Source organism: Hermetia illucens, chromosome 5 (assembly GCF_905115235.1).
Source record: "Hermetia illucens chromosome 5, iHerIll2.2.curated.20191125, whole genome shotgun sequence".
In the NCBI taxonomy this organism is placed as follows: Eukaryota; Metazoa; Arthropoda; class Insecta; order Diptera; family Stratiomyidae; genus Hermetia; species Hermetia illucens.
This window is the reverse complement of record NC_051853.1, coordinates 53705358-53731511: the sequence shown is the minus strand read 5'-3', so window position 1 is coordinate 53731511 and position 26154 is coordinate 53705358. Positions and strand designations below refer to the sequence as shown.

Genomic DNA, 26154 nt, shown 5'->3' with positions numbered 1-26154 from the left:
CTCTCATCTAAAAATTCAGAAAAAATGAACGAGACATATAGTTTAAAGGTTAGAGTATCTCAAGAATGGAGTTTAGAGGTAAAGCTAAACTAGAATGCTAAACAGGAATGACCTTTCGGAGAGAGAAATCAAGATCTGATATTGAAGGCTGTAACTAAGTCTTCAGTTTCAGTGAATACCAGAAGAAATATTAATTAGAACACCTACCCGAAAATCATTACCAAGGGTTCTTTAAAGAAATGAGTATCTTTCAGAACTTTTCACAAAGCGGGTGGACTTCTTTTCCATCCTTAACAAAACTTAAGTGTTCTATAAAGGGCTTTTCGGGGGAGCGAAAATAAAAAATTTGAGGCTGTCAACATTGAAACGGCTAAGCAATTGCTCAAGGACTGAAATGCAAGTCACAACTCTAATGCAAGAAATAAAAACAAAAACGAAACTACGTTGGTCCATTATTGCATGGATAAGACCCAACCGTCTAGGTTCGTAGTCGCTACATTACCTGGAACAGTTTTCATGTGTTGAGTCGATCTGTGTTGAATAAGTTTTAATAATATTCTTGTTTTGGGATGGGGTCCGAAGTCCACATTTACTTGATATTAGACTGGACGGGAAGTTTTAGTAAGGTTTTCTTGTACCAGACATCCCTTGCTTTCAACAGTGTAACTTTCCGAATCAGCGCTCTACATTGATTAGTGATTCTCTGGCTCCATATTTCATCTTTATATCATGCAGTTTATGTAATACTTTTCTGGGGTTTGAATAGATTGAACTAAATGTTTCTCTTCAGGGTCAGGGTGTATGAAAGATCAAATTATGAGCTTTAAACGGGATAACTAATAAGGAATAGAGATAATTGGACTAAGGACCAGAGAGCAGAGTTCATTCGTTAGACGTTGCTTGATCTCTCTCCTGAGGAAGCGGTGCGACTCTAGCTAGGTATTTTTTCCAAGTCGCAGGCAGAAACTTCCTGCGCACTCTGGACTCCTGAATTCTGAAAAAAAAATTTTGCCTTGGGCAGTTTTGCAGGAGTTCAATGTAACTCAAATTCTTGGCAATTACATTCACGATATCGTTGAAACTACCAACCAAGGCAAGTTTGTCAAGAATCGAGACATTACTGATGGGGAAAGCACAAACTTCTCTAGTATATACCAACGGAACCCGTCCGCAGCGATAAGCTATTCTACGGCGATACAAAGAGTAAAGACGTCCTCAAATGGAACAGATACTGTCACTATTAATAGCCGCGACCTACCGCAAATTGGGCAATCTTGGGTTATTTTCTTGGGGTTGTAATAGCCAAATTAGATAGATATGTTGGCCTTGTTCATATTGCACACAAATTTTCAACCTACGGCTCTGCTCATGTATCAATACTTCGTGCAAAAGGATATTAATCAGTTCGTCCAATGCAAAAATTGTTGTGATAAAGTAAAATTGTTAAGGAGTGCGACTCGACAGCAAATCCTTTCTGGGCGGAGGGAAGGAGGATTTACATAATAGCCACAATGCTACTACCGCCAAATACCCAGCACTGGGATAGGTGTTGACTGGAACCCAAAATAGAGAAAAAAGAAATTAAGTCAGTCATTAAATACCACTGTTTAAAAAAATGTCTACCATAGACATACACAACGACTTAGGGGAGACATTGAGGGACTCTCCTTCTCCATATTCCACATTTACACGAAGGCTAAAAAACTTGCCAGAATATCTACTGAAGATGCACATCTTGAAGGACGCCCATCCGCGCTCCTCACTGCAGAGAATGTGAAAAAGTCGAAGATGTATTGGCAGACCGAAAAGTGATAATTAGGTATAAACTGAGGTCACAGAGACCTCATATGGTGGCGTTCAAGGAATCCTTGTGAACGAATTGCACATGAGAAACTTTTTTACGTTTTGCATGGCGAAAATGAATCTTGAAGAATCTCGAAAAGTTCAAAGCGGCTCAGGAAAACTTTCTGTCATATTCCGTGACCATGGATGAGACCTGGATTCACCTTTTTGATCCTGAAACAAAACAACAATCCATGAATTTATCATCATCACCGACGCCGAAGAAAGTAATAGTATCCAAATCGGATGGACCGGTTATGGCTGGTTATGTCCTCTGGGACGTTGAAAGAATATTTAAAGGGAACCGCTATTACGGGCTCCTACTACGTCATCAAGAAAAAAGGTGTGGCAAACTACGATCTGTAGTGCTATATTATATATAAGACAGCGTGCCGGCCCCCATTTCAGCGGTTTCGATGGCTCGCATTCGAAAAATGGGAGTCTAACTGCTCGAACACGAAGCATAAAATTCGGAGGCAATAGCGAAGTAATGGCCGCTGTTAACACATCTTTGGAGGGTCAAGATAAATATTTTTTCTAAAGGAATCCTGAGTTTAGGCAAAAGATGGACTAAATGTATTGACTTCTTAGAGGACTGCGTAGAAAAATGAATTATTTTTTTAACTCTACTGAATGTGTTTTACTCTCATTATCATTACTTTTGGATCACCCTTCGTATATAGCAGAATGAATGGAAAAATTCTCTATAATAAGCCCCACCAGCTTATTTCTTGAAATTCGCCCAGTGATTTTTGTTTTTTTTTTATCGGCTTTTCCCATGAACATAATTTCCAGAGGATTCCTTTTTTCTCTCCTGTCTGTTTCGATTTCAACTACGAAGTCTCTTTTGTTCGGCTGATATCCATTAAAAAAATGTTGCTCATAAATAAACGAGTGAATGATTGATGGAATATATTTTTCCTTTTATGAAATTCTAGGATGTTTTTCAAAGACTTCAACATAAAGCGAGGGGATGGGATGAATATGAATATAAAAGACGGGGGAAAAGCTTTAAAGTGATTGTCAAGGGTTTTGCAGTACCTTTGGATGATTGTGATGAAAAATATATGTACATTGTATATTGATGGAGTCTGATACTCATTGATGCGCGTTCCATGAATGTGCTCCCCACTTAGTCGATCCCTAGTAACTTAAATTAAATTTTCTACAAAACTCCTGACAGAAGGATTTACTTGAAATTTAAGCGTGTCATGTCTAAATATGTTGCGATTTCATCCACCCAAACCATCAATCATTATCTGAAACGAGAATCGATTTTTTAAGTTGCTCCCGTCAAGATTTGTGATCCTTTCTCAAGGAGCTTATTCCCAATATCGCTGCGTCTGACTATTTCAAAGCGGGGTTGTTTACTATTCGCTTTATAGAAGTAGCATTTGTATATCCTTCGGAGGATGAAAAAAAGTTCTAAGAATTTTGGAATGCGAAAAGTGGAAGATGTAACTCTGGAAATCAGAATTTCCGGGAATTTGTTGTTGATAATTTAATACGTTCCGTGCTGACATCAACTCAACGTTTCCGGTTTTTTTGTAGCTGAGCACAACCCTATTCGGATACCAAGGCAACCATCCCCATTCAGCCCTCAGACCGTGGTACGATAAATCGTAGTACTGAACGTTTTAAACATAATTTGGATATTTAAGTTAGCTGAAAATCGGTCTCTCGATGTTTTCTTTCGTTTGACTGTGGATTTTATGCGCGTTGTTGTTTTCTTCAGATTTGATCATTTCATTGCGAGGACCATTAAGCTGAAGCATATTCTCATTAAATGAGGTAGAAATAACGAAGTTAAGAGAAAGAAATATTAATCAGTGAAAAGGAAGGAAACTTGAACTTAACCGACCCTTTACTGGCGCCGAAAAGCAATACGGTCATTCAACTTACAGAGACCAAAAATGTAAATTATAAGCAAGATGGAAACACAGTTTCTAAAATTACTGGCATTAAAAATTAAACCGATAACATCAATATATGGCGAGTATAGTACAGGAGCACGTGGCTAATCTGAATCAATGTCCTTCAAATATCCTTACACAGAGTATAGAAATGTGTCTAAGCGTGCACTTGGTTTTTGGTAGTCCTGCGAGTAGAAGAAAAAGAATATTTATTAAAATTCAAGCAAGTTTTTTATCGGTCGAATTACAATTATTGGGGAAGGATATTCTAAGTTATAATCTAAGCATAATCCAGGGGACAAGGGAACTTTATAAGTCAATGCTTTAATTGGGGTTTTTTGCGCGAAAAACTTCAAATTTTCATGAATTATATGTCATATAATAAGCCAATCTAAAAACATGTGAAAGCTAGAGGATTGCTCAATGTCGAAAATTCAAATGGTCCAACTTGTACCAATCTTTCTTGGATCTACTCACTCGTTGAATTTGTGGCCTATGCACTTATTTTCTTCTATTCAATATTGCTTGAAACTCGGATCCTGCAAGAATTAGATTCTAGTGTAGTTTCCGGGATGGCTTAAATACTTTCTCATATTGTCATATTGATGAAATGCTTTTCTTCGAACTGAAATTTTTCAGTATCGAGTCTACGAATGGGGTTGACTACGCTTCTCTAAAATGTAGATATGCAATACCGGCAAATAACTTGCACTAAATAGTAATCATTGTTACAGTTTTTTCTTGCTATGCTCGAATGATGAGAATACTAAAGGTCTATCTTTTCTGCGCCATATACTTCGGCACAAAATAGTAATAGTTTAGAGCGACAAATAGTTTTATTAATAATTTTTTTCTTTGCTAGGCCAAGGTTAGGACGGATTTCTCTGGTGTACTTATATTCCACTCTCATCAGGCAATTGAGTAGGTAATTACTTTATCTGGCGTCGTCGTCAGCTCAGGCCGATAGGTTATCCGGTACCGTATCTATGTGACACTATTCCTGTTAGCCCGTTCCACACTTTTTGTTCATCATGCTGTTGATTATTTAGGTGTGGTGCCCTTTCGGGGTCACTATTTCCTTATACTGGGTTTTCTTGGCCAAGGTGTTGGCAAATTCTGAAACCCATGTTATTTCTCAGATGGTCCTATATAATCCTTTTCATTCTAACACCCTTTGCCAGGGCCGTGAAGAGAAAATTCCCATGCAGGGTGAAAATTATGTGGGCCTCTTTTTAATCATTTAACTTCAGTCATTTCGTTGTATATCTTTGCTGCAGGCCCCCCAAAAACCTCGGCGAAAGAAAACATCCCTTTAATACCTCTCTTCTCGGGTCTCAGCAATCCAGGAGTATACTGGACACTTCTTGCGTCCAGCGTTATCTTTGGCTGGGCCATACTGCTGCTAGATGTTTCGCAGTGCCTATACTGAAGAGGCTATTTAAAATCTAATATCGGTTGGCTTACAAGTGATGATTTGATTTCAAACTAAACGAACAGATAGCTTATCTTGTAACAGCTTATAACGATGAGTAATGATTCTATTCTCTGCTTTGCGAGCTTCTGTCTTGGCATGAATATGTTACAATTCATGTTCAAAACGTTTTGTAACCAAAACTAAAGTTATGTTTGGTGTTATCCACTACCATGGCTTGTTGAAAGCTAAGTACATCATTATCACACCGCAATGTCGTCTGTTCAGTCGCTCTCTATGGTTCTGAGTATTGCCCGACTATAAAAGACAATGAACGGGGCCTTCCGGCAATGGAGACCAAGATGTTACGTTGGACTGGTGGCGTGACACCTTTTGATCACATCCGAAATGAGGATATCCGCGATCGTTATGCACCGATCTTGGAAAAGTTGCGAAAGAGACGTCTTCAATGGTATGGTCATGTAATTCATGCTAACGAGAATTCGCTTGCCAAGATTGGTGTGGACATCGAAGTCGATGGTTTGATACGCTAGATGGGGATTTAAAAACCTCGACATTGCACCCAGATCAGGATATGGAATAACTGGCAGTATCAATTTCCACTAGGGACCTCTAAATTTGGTTCTGTTGATCAAATTTTATGTATCCCTAAGATTCGTTCATTTTCAGCAAAATTGGTAATCAATTTTACGGTTTCAATAGATAGGTCATTAGCGTGTGCTACTATTATCTCACAAGTTCCTTACCCTCCATTGCTGGAGGAATATTTCTAAATGCCTTTTAGTAACAGATTAAAGCACGACCCTATAGAGATTTATCACAAATTTATCTCCGCTTCTTAACATAGGTCCTTCAGGGATACCTCTTATTTCGGTATATTTATTTGAAACTTCTTTAGGCTCATTATTTCCTCCCTAGTGAGTCTTAGTTACCCCTCTAAGGGCACCTAGTTTAACTAGGTATTCCTTTTCAAAAGTTTCACTGGCTCTATCTTAAGTTCTGGGTCTGCTGATTTCCTACATGCTTCCTCCCTAACTAGAACAGAATTGTTTGATGCACATACACCATCATCATTATCATCAACGGCGCATCAACTGGCATCCGGTCTAGGTCTGCCTTGATAAGGAACTCCAGACATTCCGGTTTTGCGCCGAGGTCCACCGCCGTCCAGGCCTACGCTATTGTTCCATCTTAGGTAGGGTTTGCCTCGTCTTCTTTTTCTATCATAGATATTGCCCTCATAGACTTGTGCCGGTATATTACTGAATTTTCGTTCGTGAGTAGTTTTCATTCCCTTCTGTTTTTGAGTCTGCACATTCTCACAATCGTTTGTGGAGATCCAAATCCTTATTTTGGGCATATATTGGGGGTTTATAAGCTTCTCGGTCTCCGCCGTTACGGAAGGTTTCCAAGGAAGGTAGGCTATTACCATGGGTGTCCTTAATATATGCTGGGGACAAGTATAAGTCGACAGTTCTGTTGTTTTCCAGCTTAGGAATTTAAAAACTACGCCCTTGAGCCATTCCGACATATTCGTCATCAAGCTTGAAATTTCATCCCACTTATTCATCTATTTATCTGGTGAGTGAGTAGATTTGCACTGTCGAATATCCTTGACGGCGCTAGAAGAGGTAAAGCTGAGTCCTATTCGACGTCTGCTCCCTCTTGGATTGACTTTGAAGCATTCCTCTCTTGCTGGCTGATTTCCGCTGCCTCGTTCTGTTTCAGATATTTTCTTTCTGACATTCTTGTTGAACCCTGCAATCTGATCATGAATATGTAAATGAATAATTGTCGGTTATGGATTGCACGGCGGGCCAATGTTGAGCATGACTCTATTCATGACTTCAAACTTCCCCCTTCTTGTGGGTTGACACCTTGAAGAGATGTTCCTTCACTTGATCCACCACTTGGGTATGGGATCCTTATTGCTCGTTGTTCTTATTTTTATACTTGTTTATAATGCTCATTTGAATAGTGCTTTAAAGGGTTTCAGGAGGTCCGCCCGTAGATCATGTCAGGCTTTCTCACTGAGGCGTTCAAATGATTCTTTACTGGCAGATCAGGATAAGGTCAGGCTTACCCACTAAAGTGAGATGATCCTCCGTTCGAATGTAGTCAGCTATTCTGGACTGCCAACTAATTACAATGGGCACTTATTTTTCGACTCCTCACTCTAAATCCGTAGTATTTTGCTAATAATAAGGGTGTGGCTATTACCACGTACTACCGGTCTTAGCAAACATCAACCTGCCCCCTCCTTCCGGATAGATCGAAAGTCAAACCAATGCTTACCGTTTTTTTCACATAGCGAGTTTCTGCCGAAAGGGGGGGGGGGGTAGAAAATCGCTAAATAGCTGGTATTATGTTTAAGCTCCAATTCGATTGCGAGGCAACACACCAACAAAACGCGACGAATTGGATTTTGCATAACGGGAGTGCCAGACTTCTTCTCAGAGAGTTTCTCGTCAAAAACGGAGCTTGAAGGATCGTCATCACTGGTCATATTGACAATGTGTTCCAAGGGAGTTTTCCCCGAAGCCTTTCCGAGAGCCTACAGGGACACAACGAAACATTAGGTATGCTATTTCAACACGGAAAGACATTGTCTTTGCTTTGTGAGAATATGACTGTCGGTGATTTGCTGATAGGTGAAACAGTTGGGCCTCGCATTGCCTAACGTAATGGTTACTTTAACGAGTGGGCATTACAAGAAGTGACCCTTCAATTTAGTTCGTCGACAATATAGGAAGTAAATGATGATTGCGACGATAAAATAATTACAACTCTTCACGTTCCGTAATTCAAATTAACTTTCTTTTCTATCTAATTTGCAAGGCAAGGGGGAATTGCATATTGTTCAGCGTAGCTCCCAGCTCTAAATAACTCGTAACCAACACCCTCTTCAGCTGAACTAATTAGGTCAGCTCCTCGAAATTCAAATATTTTCCGACATGAAAATTATCCCTTAATCATATTTACTCCACAAGCATGTATAGGATCTTCTTCCTGAATCGACAAAGGACTCAATATATACCACCAGCCGTATACATATCCCGTTCCGTTCAAAGTTCAAAGAAAGGCAATCCATTGACTCAAGTCCTGCTGTACCTACCTTATACGCAAGAACTGAAAATGAAGATGGAAAACATGAAAGGTTTGCGTGCGACATTCTCATTACTGCCGTTCAGTCTAATAACGAAACGAAGACAATGAATTCTGTTTATGAATAATCCACATCCAGTCAATAGTAGTTAAAACCGCTTTAATCCTTTGACTTCTACCTTCCTTTTCCATTAGCATAATATCCCTCTGCTTGCCTAGTGATAACGGCAATGGAAATTGCCTGGTTAACTAATTTATTTTCATATAAATTTTTCTTGTGGAAGTAGCGGAAAGAATGTTGCTATGCCAAGCCCTAGCAGTTTGGTATGCTTTAGTGAAGGGGCCTTTGAAAACTTGCACAATATTTTGTGAATTTCAGAATGTTGAAACTATTTTACAAATTGAGAGCCATGCTCCTCGCTTCGTGTCAAGCTCTTTACCCTTTTGGAATACTTCCCTAATTGGAACTCAAACTTGTAGCGAGGCGCCCCTTTGAATTGCTGTATCTTCATGAGTTCCATGCAAACAGTGTTCTTCCCGCCCCTTATTTTGACTTCCTCAATTTTCTGCAATTCAGATAGAAACTGAGTGAGCCGCAGTGGAGATAACTTTTAATTATGCGAAATGTCGAAAAAAATTGTGCAAATGCAATAAGACTTCTCAGGATTGAGAAATTTAATTGCAGAACTTTTCCATAAAGAATCCTTCCAGCATTCGTCGAGGGCTTTCATTCATGTGCATTTCAAGCAGCCTTTGTTGAATATGTTAAAGCTGTTCTGTTTGCTCTTTTGAAAAACCTGCAGCTAAGGGTTAAGACAAAAGAAAACGTCGAATCCTTAGCCACAGTAACGTATTTGATGATGTAATTAAATAAGAAAGTGTTACGACGTACGTGTGTACGCAAACAAGAAATATTCGTGTCAAACACACACTCCCCATATTAATTTTATTTGATCATAATTAGACTGTGATGAATAATTTGGATGAAATTCTTACCGCGTAATTCCCAGGAAAAAATATGGATCGAGAGGGAAGGGAGACGTTTCATTATCATTCGAGACGCTTTAAATATTTTCTTGGCGTTCTCATTTTCATTTGAAATGATACAAATTGCCCGTAAGTAGACGCAATTAATGTTACTACGCAGAGTACAGCATTTCCGTATTCGTACGTAGGTCCATACGTGCATAATCGGACTAATTGAAGAAAATTGCTCGCTATATATAGCCAAGCAGAATTATGGATTAATATGCAAAAAATACATATTATGGGAGCAGAAAGATATTGTCCGTGTTACATGATAGGTGTGTAGATAGCTGACTTGGTTGCTCGTGCTCTGAATTGAAGATTAGATGGCAAAATTAGTTGTTCATATGAAGGCGAAACAGACAGCCTTCACAGTTTTTTGATTCGTAATGGGAAATTGTTAAGCAAAGATCTTGACAAGGATGTCTTAACTATAATAGTTCGTAGATGATATAAGATTGCTATCTTTATATGAGGAGAATATCTTTAATGAGAGTTAATAGTAGGAGTATAGACTGTGGTTTATATCAATTACGTATTGCTACAAGAGTCAGAAATAAAGTAAAGTATGAGTACTTCATTTTATCCAAATCATCTGAAGCAATCATAATTTTAGACTATTATTATGTTAAAATTCATTGTAGATACCTCTAAAGATTGCCATTGATGCGTAAGTACATCTATTTTAATTCTGTCTGTATTATCCTCACCTTAATGACGGTTGAAGTTGGTACTTCAACTATCACCAGTCCTCTTCGGGAGGTTTATGCACCTCTAAAATAGTTCTACAGTATGGATGCGGTACAATTCCAACCTTGAGTTAAAATTGAGGTAGCTTCCTCTTCAATGCCATACCAGCAACCTCTGATGAGCCCGTCGAGAGAGGGGGAGAAAAAAACAAGTGCGGGGATCGGAAGCCGGGCGCTTCGGGTATAAACATTGTTCAACGTCATAGTTTGCCAAACCCCAAGATTCACATATGGATGTAATCAATGACATAAAAACTGTGTTCACTCTAAATAAACAAACGTTATCGATTACCGCATGACGATGCATGCATATATATGTGCGCACCTAAATTAATGTACCGCATCTTCACGCATTTTCACTTTACTCCGCGCACAAAAGCATACATTTACATATATGTTAAGTATATAAAGTAAAAACTGCTGGTAACCAGAACACACATGCCTATTATATTGGTTACTACCGGCAAGCTTTATTAACATATACATACACATGTCTTCCTGGAGTAATTGAAACTGAAATGCAAATAACTAAAAAAAGTCAAAAAAGGAAAACTAAAATGTTCCTACAACAAAGCCGTTCACATAACTTAACTTTATATGATGATGACATCATATGTGTCTTGAGAGCCATAAATTTACGTGAAATGGGAAACTTTGACCTCTTATAGTTTTGTTAATAATAGTCGGATTACCTTAAAATTGTTCAGGATTATGTCCTATATTATCGTCTATGCTGATGTGACGATTTTGTACTCCTGGGATGAACTTAAAGGGGGCTTCCAAAACATAGTAATATTATTATTAACTTTACTTGTACAGATATCGGAATGGGATGTATTTTGAGGCATAGATTTTAAATAGTTGCGTCGCTGTAATTTTTTTCAGATTTTTCGCTTGGGTAGGTTTTGAGAACGAGACCTGTTTTACTTTTAGTGGCACCCTTTTTGTGCCCTACCTCTTCTAGGTTTCACTGAATCTTAGAAAAAAGACCATTTTCGAAAAGTACTAATTGAGCCCTTTGATGATACTGCACATGACCATGTTCTGTAAAAAGAAATTACACCCCCGTTTCGCATGTATGGGGGGCCCACCTTAAAATTCAACACAAAATGATGCCACTCGCTGCATGTAAAGAGACACACAGACCACATGTTCTCACCAAATTCTGTAACAATCGGTTCGGCCGTTTTTGTGTAAATCGAGTGTGACAGACAGACAGACATTGAACCGATTTTAAAAAGGTTTTGTATTTACACAAAACTTTAAAAAGGGGGAGATTCCTCCGGGCCCAGAGCTTTCTTGTGGACTCCGAATAGACAGACTTTAATAAAATAAAATAGATTGCGCAATTCCAATGGGCCGCACAATTTTCCCTCTGAGGGCGGGGGTTTTTCTTCTCTACGATCCTACCTTCCAGTTACACAGCTTCCCGCCTTTGAGGTCCAACGAGTGCATTTTCCATTCGAAAGGCGTAACAGTATCTCGCTATCCGTATCAATTGAGTACTCCTGTCGTACATGAGCTTATCCCTTAGTTCGCTTTCTTTGTGCGAGCCCCTTTAACACTCGTTTCGAAATTTTGCTCTATAGTATTGGCTCAATATGTGGTACCTCACATGTTTTAATGCTGGTCATACGTCAAATAACTTGTACAACTCCCCCTACTTAATTAACCATGCATCTCCTTTCAATGGTCCAAACATTTTCCGCGGGATCTTCAGCTAGAAGCTGTCGACCAACCATTCTGATGCCTTTCCGAGGGTCTATTTTTCGTAAGCATCGGGTCGTGCTCTATAGATGCGCAGTTTATTGCTTCTGTGGACTGGCTTTGATTTTAACAAGGGTGCGGCTGCATAGAAGGCTCTATTCGATGTTGAGCTTCACCGCACCATCTCGTGTCTTCCGTTAACAGTTAGACATCCAAATAGACAAATTCGTCTGGTTATTCAAAATTATAATTCCCCATTGTGATATTTTGCCACTTGGAACATTCCTTCCTGTCTGGATCATACAGTTTGTATTTGACGTATTGGCCTCTTATCTGTCACCCTTTGCAGTTGACTACATTTTTTGGAGCATTTCCTGTAAATAGTGAACTAGCCATCGTAGGCTTGCCTTCGCAGATCATGCTAGCATCTACTGATGCCTCCTACCTGTAACAGGTTCAAATACGAGCTTGAAGAGTAAGCCGACGAGGCTGCTCCTATCTTAGTCTGGAAAATATGAGTCAGTTTGCGTTGTTGGACTCACAGATCTTCTTGATATCTTTGGGAAGTCAGAAGACAACATACACATACCTTTATTTAATACCAGATAATGGGATCCAGGTGGTATAGAACGTTGAATTCTCCTCCGCAACTGTTGGGGGACGAAAGTCTTTATAATATAATAATACAAGAACTAGTTTCTATCAATGATTACATCTTGTAGTTTTAGGGATGAGCTGGATCGTAAAATATTTTGCAACTCTTGCTCTTCTTACGTTATTACAATTGTCGGTATTATCATTTGCTCTACACGATTGCGCATCTGCAACTAAGTTCTTGCTTCCGATTAAGTGACGTTGAGAATTGCGCAAAGTAATCTACATGACGCAATTGGCGAGTCGAAGTTTTTTCCATTTCCATTCTTGTACGAATGCGTAGGACAATTCTTTCTAATCAGTATGCATCACGGTATCTCAACCCCCCAAGGGAATATTTAAACAATATGAAGACCTTAGGCTGTATTTTTTATGAATTCAGAATCCCGTGAAATCTTCGAAGATTGATGATTGTCTTAAGTTTTTTCATAGCTTAGAATTGATTCTACTCGCTCTGTAATTATCGGAGATACTCGTTATTTTTAAAAGATGAAAACAGAATAACGCCGGGATGGATTATTTTATCGTGAGGGATGTTGTTGAAGTCTCTAATGTAAGCAATCATGTACCGAACACTTATAGTAACTGCATTTAACCGACACTATTCCTCGCAAGGCCTCCATTTTCCACATTTGTTGGTTACTATAAGGACCGGGCTGGCCCTTACTCAACCATTAATGGTTTTGGCTACTTTTATTTTCGTTCCAGCTAAACGATTAGGACGAGTTGCAACGGGTGAATCCTGTTCTAGAATATAATGAGCGATGCCGTGATGAGAAAAAGTGGCTATGTATGTCCTTGTTGTGGTATGTAGTATGGCCTGAATTTGACCTCATTCAACGCTGTTGTCTGCAGAGAGGATCCTATGCTCCAAGTTTTTGAGGTGATTTCCATTTTATGATCTACGAGACGCTGCCATTTAAGATTAATGAGAAGGTAGTATTTCAAGGATTAGTATTGAAATGTCGGCCACAACGAATTTCCATAAGAATGTACGTCGGAGCCTAGGATCGAAGGTTAATATTATAATTTAATGCCATAGATCTCCATTGGTGTGTTCTTAGCCGCAAAACGTTTGACGGTGTTTATTGCAAAAGGCCCTTGAGCAGGGGGCGCGATGGGGTAATACCAAATTCCACAACCTTTGTCGAGGTTTTTCAATTGAGTACGCAATCTAAAATGATGCGATTTTGCGGTGGCACTTCTTTGTTCCTTGACAAGTGTTGTGAACTCTTCAGCCGGACCCTTTTCGTTAAGAATGATCTGAACGCAAGTAGGCATGCATTTTTCGTGTCCTGCTCCTTTTTTGGGCTATGTGTGTGTGATACCTGCTTCATTAGAGATATTATAGCAGGTCTAGTCACAGTTGGCTCTTCGTTTATTTATCGTTATCTTTTTTATCATTATGGAGATTGTGTCCTCTCGTTACGACCTTATGACGGAACTTATCGCCAACTTTTGCGTTTAAGTCCCTTAGGAGGAACTTGACTTTCTCGGAATTCGCCTGCCAAATAGATTATAACCGGTCATATTTATTTATTTATCATCAATGGGCGTGAAATCAATCATAAGCTTTTTGAATCTTCTGTTAATCGCAAATGCTATGTCAAGTGTTTTTGCTATCTTCAATTCAATTACTGTAGTAAAAATGTGTGTGATTCTTAGTCGTTCATTTTCCTGCCGGACCATTTCGTTTCTTGGAATTCTAAGATGCTGACCTTACTACGAGATTCTTTTTGCAAAAGGTTCTCATTGCACCTGTTTAATTTAGCATTGGCACATTCCAAGATGTTTTTAGATGCTGAGTTCATTTCGAGTCTGTATCTTGCGTTGCTAAACAGTATTTTTTTCGGGCGGTCGTTGTCAACGTCTCGCGCAACAACTAAGTCACAACATAACTTATCTTTCAAGATAATTTGTGCCCTTTTTGTATTCTGGAACCAACTGTCCCCTCATCAGTGTGCGCTTTTGAGAGGGCAATTCCCAGAATATAGTTTTCGGGTAATTAGCTATCAGATACCTTTCGAGCGACGCCTTCACGCCGCGTTCACGTTCCATCCAATACCAATTTTTACTTTTCAGTCTTTTATTACCGTTCTTATTCCGTTTCACCATGGCAGGCCGCAAGAATGGCAAGGAAATTGGATTTTTATTGAACGCGAAAGCGATGATTTATATCTTGCTCTCTGGAGTTTTTTTTTGTGCGTTTCGTGTAAAGTTGGGAGCATTCACTCGCTTCTCACGTTTTTCACTCAGTTCACCAACCTTCTAAAATGGCTGAATACCCTCACCTCCCCCGCACCTCCTGCTCTTCCCCCCCCCCCCCCCCCTGATGAAGGGAACGAGTGGTTCCCCAAATTTCGGTATTTCAAAGACCAATAAATAACACTAGCGAATAGAAAAAAGCAAGTCTTAATTATTCCAAATAATTTAATCGCTAGAAATACCACATAATTACATTTAGATATTCTCTGGCTTGTGTGCTGAGTTCAGTTCTTTCTGCCCAGATTACCGACCCTTAGGCAATCATTGGTCTTATTATTCCAATTTATATCCAAAATAATATCTTCGAATGCATCTCCATTTTTCTCCTTGCCATGGACCTGCAAGTCATCAGAGTGAATATCGAGTTAATCGTTCATTTGCTTCCTTACAATCCCTGTTCTTCTTCTTTCCCTTCAGCCTTTGTCCTGTTCACTAGCGGGGTCGGCTTGTCGTGATGGGTTTCAACATTTGGTTTTATCAAAAGCCTGATCTGAATCCCTTTTGATTGCAGTCTCCGTTCTATAATTTCAATTTTGCCCTCTTCTTTATAAATCATACTAATTACATTTTTGCTAGTTCTCCAGCATATTTTCCACCATCCAAATGTAATTTAAGAGATCCGCTACTAATATCACTTACACTCCTATGAGGATCACTGTTGTCTTTCCGTTCACTTTTAGTCCATCATTTGTTGTCACCATAGCAGTTTCTTCTTCCCTCGACCACTTATCATCTCTGCTGTCGGTTCCTTGGTGTAGATTATACGTCAGTGAGATTAGATTTTCGAGTACTCTGACGTAATCCCTGTTTATTCTTTTGTTTTGGACCTTTTCAATATCGAATTAGACTGTTGGGTTAGACCAGCTTTGTTTATTATTTATTGTACCATCGATATCTTCCCCTAACGAGATTGTGGCTTTTGGGAACAACACACCCCAAGGATGCTAAAGGTTGCCAGTTCCTAATCGAGAATTTTATCAATTTGATGGAACATACTTCTGGAGGACAGAATGTTCTGTTATATATCAAAAGCCATTTCTGGTACCGACGAGATAGATGAATCTCGATCGGTTGTCATTAGTAAAGTCATGAAGATTATGTCTTCCAATAATCACATCGTGTGGGAATTCTGTCCTTATTTTTTATTGTCTCTTCGTCAGTTTTTTTAATAGATTGGATGACATTATTCTCAGGGAATAAGTTGTCAATATTTTCCACATCCAACTTCGTGCCTAACTAACTCACACTTGAAGGACTTTATAGCATAAGACTTCAATCTAGTGCTTGTTGTCGATCCTAAAAGGAATTTAGACTAGAAGGATAGGCATTGAGTGGATATTTCATTGGGTGATTCTTACTCACTTAATTTAAAGGCGCATCAATGTGTCTTGATCTGATGGAAGCAATTCATAGTCAACAGAACATAGAAGTAAACTATCGAAGTGGAGAGCCTAAGCCCAGGAATAAGCTAAATAAGAAGATCATCAGAACTAGGTCCAATATAAGAATTTTTCATAGGACAATTCTTTCTTTCTTTATAAAGCAATTTTCGTCCCCATAGCTCGGAGATTAGGCGACACTGCAGTAGATTATACATTTCATACTTTGGTTTGTGTGCCATCATAAATCAATCAAAGTTGTGCTTATTCGTAAAGTAATTTTATGGTGCAATTCACCTACGACTTCAAGCTTTGATTTGGGGCCCAATCTGGGGCTATGACGGCAAGGTCTTGACGAATACTGGCGATAAAACAATGTTAGTTTTCGGCCAGCCTAAATCAATTTATAGTGCTCCGATAAGATTTCGTATGAGTTTTTACCTAAATCTTGGTCATATTTATGTTTGCGTTAATGCTTTCGTTAATGGTAGATAATTTCAGAATATGAATTTTTGACAATTCTGTATTTTCCAATGAAAACTTTTTGCGGATATTCTTTTAGTTTTTTCTTTAACATCAAGACGGGTTAAGTATCCTGCACGTAGCAGCAGTTTTGGACATGAAATCTGATTCGGAATTGCGTAGATATCGCTAAGGTATTACTGAATGGTATGATGTTAAAACCAAGGGTTAATCATCTCAATGGAAGCTATCTAAAAAGCCACTATCGGACAAATGTTGAAGTTCTTCTCATTATTTTTAGCCAAAGGTTCATGCATTATGAGTTCTTGTCATATAGCCCGTTAACATCTCTTTGCCTCTTCGTGGTTTCTTAGTAGAAAATAAAGTCGCTATTATTCTTCATTCATCGTCTTCCCCGAACATGCCATGATTTCCTTCTGCTCCTAAAAATAATCACAAAAAGACGACAGTTTGCCCATACTGAAAAGTTAAAATAAATGCTGAAAGGGCTTAGTCATACAAAATTTATAACCGGGAAGTGAAGAAAGCGATCGCTGCCACCCAACCAGCCTATTCCAATGTGTATTGACTTTTCGAAAGCCGAAATCAACACACAAGAGATATCGAACACTTCTGCTGTCTTAACGACAAAAACAGTACATTGCTTACCGACCGACGATCGCAACGGACAGATGCCACTTCCCAAGCATTCCACAACCGTAGTCCCGTTTGCCCTATCGCCTTCTATAGTTTTGAGTACTAACCGACTACCGAAAACAATGAACGCTGCCTCGCGATAACGGAAACGTTATTATCACATCGGAGATGAGAACATTCCCAATTGACATGGGGTTACACCGATCGCGAAAAAAATTCCAAGAGACGTGTTTTCGATGATATGGTCATGTAATTCGCGCTGACGGAAACTCACTAGCTAAGATTGGTGAGTACATCGAAGTCGATGGGAAGCGACCGAAACAACGATGACTCGTTACGCTAAATGAAGATTTGAGATCCTTTCGACTCCATTTGGACCAAGTTTATGGCAGGGAAAAATGACGTATTCGATTCAGATAGGCGGATTCCGTAACTGAATAAGACAAGAAGAACAAGGCCTTAGACTACGGACTCTTTGTCTTTGGGGATCGGCGTTTAAGGTTCAGTATAGTGGTCTTACAAAAACTTTTTTGTTGCCTTTTAATAGTCTTCCTTTATTTAACCTGTCACCGTTATTTATACCCAACTTTATCCGCACTAGAAAAGACATATTTATAGTTAATCCGCTTAGAATATGTGAATCATTCCACCCTCACGATAGTCAACGAGTCAACACTTTCATAGACTTGAAAAACGTGCAAAATTGCATTGTAGGACGGTAAACAAATAAATCAATATGAGAATCGACGTGAAGAAATTGCATTTATTGTCGTCAGTGAAATCTCACAAGTTCAATTGGTATCTACATCTTCAAATAGTGAGTTAATTGCTGCCGTCACCAAATACAATAATGCAACGGAAGTACAATCGGCACGTTCCTACGTACATTAAGCGTACATTCCAATTTGAAAAGAAAATTGAATGAAAGTGAAAGTCAGGAAAAAAAAGCAGAATCCATTATACAATACAGTATGTCTGCCGCTATAAAACAAAGTACAATTGCTGGAATACATGCAACACAATGACTAGGCATTTTACAAGATTGTCGATCATCTCTTTCAAGATTCACAGACATGTTAACATATAAAGAAAAAAGCTTTGTTACGATCATCAAATAACCGAGGCCTAATTATGGGACGAAATAATGGAAGAAAGGAAATTAGGTGCTAGGCATTTCCTGCTCCATGCGACCTGTTTCCCATTTCTCCTGCAAAGCACCTAGCTCGGAACATTAATAAAACAAACGCTAAATTTAAAAACAAATTACCGCGTACATATGCATGAGCCACATGAATGTTTTTTCGTTTCAATGAACTTAATTGCAGCTCGTGATGGAAGTAAACAGTAAGCAGGGCACACATGTGAATCAGTGAGAAATGTGAATCAGCTTGTACAACAGTTGACTCCTCTGTTCTTTTATAATTCAATTAACCCAGGGAACGAGAAATTAAATCACAATTTATGATTCATTGGAAAATGTTGTTAATTGCTTATTCATTGAACGTAGAGGTGATGATACTGTTTGTAGATTCGTTCGACTGTTTCATTTAAATGGGAAATAAGCTTAGGCATCGCTTTTTCGGCTAAAAATAATATTGATTTGTTTACAAACTAAATAACTAGATATGTTGCCAGAATGCTGATGAATCTTCTATTTTTTCAGATTATGCTCCCTAACAATAACGCGTCTCTCCTTACAAATGCCATTACCACCTGATTTAACTTCCGTATCGCTGGCAGTAAAAATGCAAAGCTCAAAGAGGACTCTCAGGTCACATGAGATTCCAGTGATGGCTATCCAACAGGCTCATGTAGCAGCACAGGGAAATTCAGTGACTACTTCGCTTGGAACGCAAACACTAGGCTCAAGCGCAAATATAGTGTCAACAGGCAGTAGTGTTTTTGGAAGTTCTCTAACTAATAATGCCGCTCTTTTGGAAACTGATCTCGATTTACACTTCAGCTTGCAATATCCTCATTTTATTAAACGTGATGGTAACAGGTAAGCGAATGTTTTGACTTCAGAAACCATGGATATATATAATAATCGTTCTTTGTTTGTTTGCAGACTGTTGATTTTACTTCAACGACGTAAGAAATACAAATCTCGCACAATATTGGGTTATAAGACCCTAGCTGAAGGTGTTATTCGCATGGATGCGGTTTTACAGAAATCCATGGACATGACTGTTGAACTTGTGACTTCTAGCAAGAATGGTCGACCTGGTACAACAGTTGCTACGTTACGAGCGGAACGTGTCTCATCCATTCCAGTCGATCAAGACAATAAAAATAATAATAGTGTACTACTAACAGGTAAGGATTTCTCTCTAGTGTGTACATTTGCACAAAAAGGGTTTATAAGTATTAAGAAAAGGGAGTACTCTATTGTTGAATCTATTACAATCAAAAGATATGAATACAAACTGCTGTTCTGGAATCTAAATATGATATATATGTATATGTGGTTGCAAATGATCTCTAGTTTAGCATAGTGAGTCAAGCGAATATATGTGCCATCGCTAACGATTCATGTAGTTCTAGGACGACCCACTAGTCGGAAATCTGGGGATATTGCATTCTCCGGTAGCTACGTCATTAGTCTTTCTTAACATGGACCTATCCACTACCATTTCCGCTTTCTAGTTAACCTGTCTACGGGATCCGTCTCGATGAGATGATAGAGCCAACTAGTTACGACGGTTTTGAGTTTTCGAGTTACAGTGATATTTAGTAGCACAGAGAAAAATTTGACAGGAACTGTCTCACCTTAATGTTAGCGGTAAGGTTTCTGCATCTACCGATTTTGAAGAAAACGTGGAATAGCTGAGAGAATATGAAATCCCAAACACGATACAAAGAAGAAGTGCTGAATAGTACGAGACAGATTTTTTTGTCTAAAAAGGTGGTATTGTATGACGGAATCTACCTTTTAAGTCTACCTCAATAGTTTTCTTCTTCTTCTGCTTCTATGGTGCAGCAATCCGATGTCGCCCTTTGGCCTCCCCAAGTCTTCGTCCGCATGTGTATATTTTTATTTTTCAGAATTGGCCCTCCGAGGTAAAATGTTTTTTGGCAAGTATGATCCGCCTGTTGATTTGATCTATTTCGGCGTTGTCGTCTGTGAGAATTGCACCTATTTCGTCTTGTTTGAAGTTGCAGTCGTTTAGTGTGGCGTTTTGTCTGATGGAATTTTGTTGTCTTGTGTCATGTCTTCGTTTCTTTTTGTTCCAACTTTCTTCGCTACTTCGTCAAACTCCTGCATAGACCACTAGTTGGGATAATTTGTATAATAGCGTTTCATTTAGATGCACTAGCACCTTTCGGATTATATACTACAGAGCGGTGTTCGCTGTTTTCAACAAAACCTTATTATAATCGATTCACTGTCTATCACGCACTTTTCTCAGGAGCGACGGTACTGATTGATACGAAATTTGGTGGGAAGTTGGGAATTTTTAACACTCACGTATTTTATAAATTACATTGCTGTACGTTAAACTTCCCGAGGGTTTATATACCTAAAAGAGGGGTGCAATTTTTTTTCGCCAAATAAAGTCATGTGGGGTATCAAATGAAAGGTCTTGACTAGTACTTTTTGAAGCAGATAGCTTTGACATTGCTTGCAAAGGGAGAGAGTGCGGGGTTGCGAAATGGTGCAATTACTTCAAGGGCTCGTTCTCAGGAACAACTCTACCGCCAAATCTGGCAAAAATAATAGTGGTCCGGGTACATAGTACCCAGCTGTCAAAATACTTTTTGTCTCGAGATATTACCTTAAATAAATTTAATATTTTTATATTTTGGAAATTTACTGCGAACCCTCCTTAAGTTTTCGCTTAGATTTGTAATAAGATAAGTTTTGATAGGAGGCATCATTGTGGAAAGTTTGATGGAAATCCGACTATTGTTAAGAAAGTTATAGTAGGCCAAATTTGTCCTTCCGCGTCGAATTGAATATCGGGTATACTCAATACACAAACACTATGAGCCATATATGTGGAACCAGTGTCCGGATAGCTGAGTGGTTAGAGCGCAAGGCTGTCGTACGGAAGGTCGCGGTTCAAATCTCGCTGGTGGCAGTGGAATTTGTATCGTGATTTGACGTCGGACACCAGTCGACTCAGCTGTGAATGAGTACCTGAGTCAAATCAGGGTAATAATCTCGGGCGAGCGCAATGCTGACCACATTGCCTCCTAGTGTACCGTTACGGTCTTGAATGAAGTGCTCTAACACACTTCAAGGCCCTGATCCAACATGGATTGTTGCGCCAACGATTATTATTATTGTCCAGCCAAATATTCTTACATAAAAGACCAATAAAACCCCTGAAGTGTAAGTTTCTGGTTTACGATTTGTTTTATAAATAGGGCAAATGACACTTTTGTGTTAAGCTTCTGAGGAGTAGGAGTTCATGGAGCTTGGTTGCAATCCCCATATTCCTTGTATTTAGTAGCCTCACAGGTATTCCATCCACCCCAGGCATTTTGTTGTTTCTCAATGTTTTAGTGCATTTTTGACTTTTTCGAATATAGGTGGTGGACCAGGTGCCTTTGCCTTTGCCTTTGCTCCTTCAACTTGCGGAGATTGGGTTGTGGCATTGAGCAAGTTAATTGTAGGCATTAATCTCCTTTGGCTCTTGTAGGACGTTAGTGATATTGTTTATATACAGTGTTTTTATCGCCAACTGCATATTGACATTCTTTATTAAAATATTCATTCTTTTGGCGCCTAGGTTTGTACCTGATTTTATTCTCTGTAGCCGTCTTCATTGCGTCTTTTAGTTGACTCAACTTCATATTATTGCTGTCGGCATCCTAGTGTCCAAAATAGTGTCACCCTAGCTTCTGCATTATTTGCTATCCGGCATCGATATCTTGCCCCGACGTGGTAGTGGTCGCTGTTGCAATTTGCCTCGCGGTAAATGCAGCTCGTTTCTCAATCTTATCTAGTGAGTTCTATTCTCTTGTGGATCATGCGGTGACGGAATGAAAGCAACGAGATGGTCATGCCTCCGTTGCAAGCGAATTTTTTGAGTCTGTTTACGTTTTGATGAGTTATACCGTGGAGATTATGGTCGCTATGGATCAGCGCCGTTCGAGGGTTATGAATCATATACTAATTCGAGGCGACTGTAGAATTCATTTTCTACTATCCGTTGAAGCATATATGTTGATTAGCCAAACGTTCAAAAATTCAGTTTTCACTCGTGGCACACAAAAAAAATTCTTTTATTGATTGGTTAGAAGTCTGAAAAAGGCTATGTTACATTCGCGCGTTCCAGACTTCCTTCCGCTTTTGAAAAAAATGTGAGTCTAAGAGTTGAATACCTTGCTACCTCGCATCCTGGACCGCCAATTTATCTATCTCGTACTTTTCGACTTGTTCAATAATAGCTCTAAGAGCGGCAATTTAAAGAATCAGCTCTTTCACGTGTATTCACTCGAATTCGTGGAGGAATTATTTTGTCGCGAATCAGATATAGACAGGTGAGCCGTTTTTATCAAATTACATCAGTTAGTGGACGCTGTGCTCATGGTTACTTCGGCAAGTCATAAAGTTGACGACAGTCGTTATGTGTTCCTCAAGGTCGAAATGCTCCATTGTGGAGCTAGAAAGGTTTAGGTGTACTTCTGAAATGACTGTAACAAGCTGTCATGGACTCCAACGATCAAAGCTAGAGCTCTTCTGTTCCGGATAATAAGTGATCAGATCAGCGATTCGTCTGTTAAATGAAAATGTTAATTTTTGTTCTTGGAGTTAGAGATGAATAGGGTAGAGTTATATTCTCTTGTTCCTAGTTGTTAGTTTTTATAATATTTTTAGTTGGTTTTCAGCAAAAGAAGCTGTCCCGAGCTGTCCGAAAACAACACTACACTCAGATAATTTTGTGTGCGTGTGTATACCGCTTAAACTCTTTTTATCTTAAGCTGGAGTATTAACATGCATGGTTACGTCTACATATCCCAAGTTAATCTTCAATACAACGTAAATGGTTATGGTTATTTTGAAGTGATTTTTATTGATGATGCTAATTTCTAGAAAAGATAATTTAGAATTTTTCGTTGTCTGGCATCTACCATTTATTCTTTACTGATTTTAAAATATATTTGGGAGCTCCTCTTTTAAAGGAATTACTTATTTGATCTCAGCGTAGAAATAATGTTTATGTTTTGCTTTTATGATGTAGGGTGGACCTGGTCGAAACCTTTTAGAATCTGCGTCAGATGCATCAGCAGATGTTTTGTTTTATTTTCGATGTCTAATATGTTTCCGATAATGAGGTAATCCATCGAAGGTAAAGGGGTGGTTTCCTAGAGAAAATGATGACAACGGTACGGCCTTGTTGATTTTATATCCAGCGGAAATATAGTGACTTCTTCGTATTCAGAAAGGACTTGAGCATAACCGGATAGCCAGACATTTGATCTAATCAACCATGATCCGAACTAAAAACAACGGCTGACTCGAATCATTATTAAGTGAAAACAACATATCGATGTCGTCTATCTACATCTGATGGGAAAAAACCAGTCGTTGGCAGATGGATTAGACGTAAGAAGAGAAAACATTTTGATGAGACTTGCAAAGCATTGACAATAACTTTGTGACAAAGAACATCAGACCAGCAATTAGCAACAATTGGGGGGCAATTGGGTAAATAAAAAATGGGCGCTCTACTTCTTAGAACTCGCGAACCCTCCCAATTCATCAGTGGCAACGGAGAATTTTTTTGAACGTGAATCCGTAGAATAGATCCCCCGCCCACAGAAAACGTGAATATTGTCATTAAAAGGTGGGGAAGGTGGGAACAGCTTTGCGATAAGGTACATAAACATTTCCGATTAAAGTGGGAAGTATAGAAACTGCCACATTACTGGCGGAAAAGCATCGTTCCTTTAATTCTCAAAAGAGACGGGCAAACTTGTATGTGAAAACTACAGAAGCATTTTCCTACTATGGATTTCTTATAGAGTAGTTATCAACATTTTGGAGGTGGGGCACAGATCTTACGTTGAAAACCTGATTGCCGGATACCAAAGTGGCTTTATTGCTAGGCGATTTACAGCAGTTCAATTAATTATGATTTTATGCCTCGATGACGACGTCTACATAATATTTGTTGACTTCAACCACGCGTGACGATTCCGTAGCCTACACAATGACGAAATCTATGAGCAATACCATGACCGTTCGGTTGTGGATAAAATCCGGCTCAATAGGTTACGGTGGGCGGGTCACTTAATCCGTATGGATGAGGTTTATCCCACCCGGAAAGTCTATAAGGGCAATATCTATGGTAGGAAAAGAAGACGAGGCAGACCCTGCCTAAGATGGAGCGATGGCGTGGGTCAGGACGCTAGACAGCTTTTAGGGATATCGAATTGGTGGACCTCGGCGCAAAACCGGGATGTCTGGAGTTCCTTATTAAGGCAGGCCTAGATCGGATACCGGTTGTTGCGCCGTTGATGATGATGATGATGATGATGATGAACCACACGTGCAGAGACATCAATCGCACGACTTAATCCCACGGTCTTCTTAAGACATGGATTGAATGACATGGATTCAATCAGAGTCCCGCTGAGACAAGCAACAACGGTACCAGTCTATACCAAGGGCATGGCTTAGCATTCATACTGGTGGATGCAAGACCTACCTAAATCTCTACCGAACTAAAGAGTACGGCATCCGTATTGAAACGCAACACCACGCCGAGACCCGAAGGTGTCTTCTCGCTTGAGCATAACCAACAGCCCCCATGAAGCTCCCACTAGGGGGCCAACTGCAAATAACCGAGCTGTACTCATATACAACGGGAGTTCACCCGAAGTATGAGAGTCCAGGGGCTATCTCGGTTCCCTTGGTACCAGTATACCCCTGGTGAGGTTTCGTGACCAATTTGCTACTTCAGATGAGTCCCCGTGTAGACTCCAGTCTGGTCGCCCTGATTAGGGCTTTGGAATATTCGCCTACTGCATCACGGCCGGCAATCCAAAGTGAGTACAGTGTCTCCCGGTGCCACCACTATGGAGGTTCTCCTAGACCACTTGGTTTTGGTTTGGCCGATAGGGTTGCCGCCCCGTTTTCCTCACCGCCACCTCTGACCACCAACAAACACGGTCAAAACAATAAGACGAGAGAGAATTTAGCAATCGAGCATATAGTTCGAAACCCTTCTTTGACAACATAGGAGCGCTGTTATTTAGGGCCAACCAGATAATGGTATACGGTGATGACATTAACATTTTGCTTCGTTTTTTTTTGTCAGTGTAAAAACGCCTTGATATGCCAGGGAAGGAGATCGGACTTAGGATGATTTAAAACTAAACCAGAAGCAGGAACCCACGCAGATAGAATGTTACTATTGGTAGAATCGTTTACAATTTTACATACCTGGACCATAGACTATTATAGGATGCAAATGAAATTGCCCAAATAGGGCATATACAGGAAGATGAAGCTGCGCCTCTACAAAATGATTAGCAGACATGTGCTAACAAAATGTGGACCTTAACTCAGGTAAAACGTTACTAGGTGTATGAAATTGCAGAATGCAATTACTAGATCGAGACAATTGGTGACAAATCAGGGAGGGGAAGGGAGCCAATGGCCGAAAACGGCTGTAGCACTGCGAAAGAAGAAGAACGTCCGCTATAACGAACCTGGTTTATAGCGAACATTCGCTTATAACGAACCAATCTCACAGTTCCGTCACATTTCCATTACTTCGCTTTGAAAAGTTACTGGATGTATTGAACTCGGCTATAATGAACAAACACTGAATATTCGCAGAAATTTGTTTCAATATCGAATATAACGAACCATCAGGGACTCTTACCAACTTTGACATAACATTTACGGGAATCCCCCTACCACGACATAATGTTTACGGTCAGATGCACGCATGATGCAATACTATATTGTCGATATATGTATCATTCTGGACTTCCGTTTTGTT

At 39.5% G+C, this 26154-nt stretch overlaps 1 protein-coding gene across 2 annotated transcripts in view; it reads left to right on the top strand.

Moving 5' to 3' along the window:
- LOC119658364 (phosphofurin acidic cluster sorting protein 2) overlaps nt 1-26154 on the top strand; it is a 160397-nt gene that overhangs the window by 102120 nt on the left and 32123 nt on the right. For both annotated transcript variants that reach the window (XM_038065726.1, XM_038065725.1), the window contains exons 2-3: nt 18855-19193; nt 19260-19507. In XM_038065726.1, coding sequence (XP_037921654.1) covers nt 18855-19193; nt 19260-19507 — 587 coding nt within the window. The remainder of the gene's footprint in view (nt 1-18854; nt 19194-19259; nt 19508-26154) is intronic.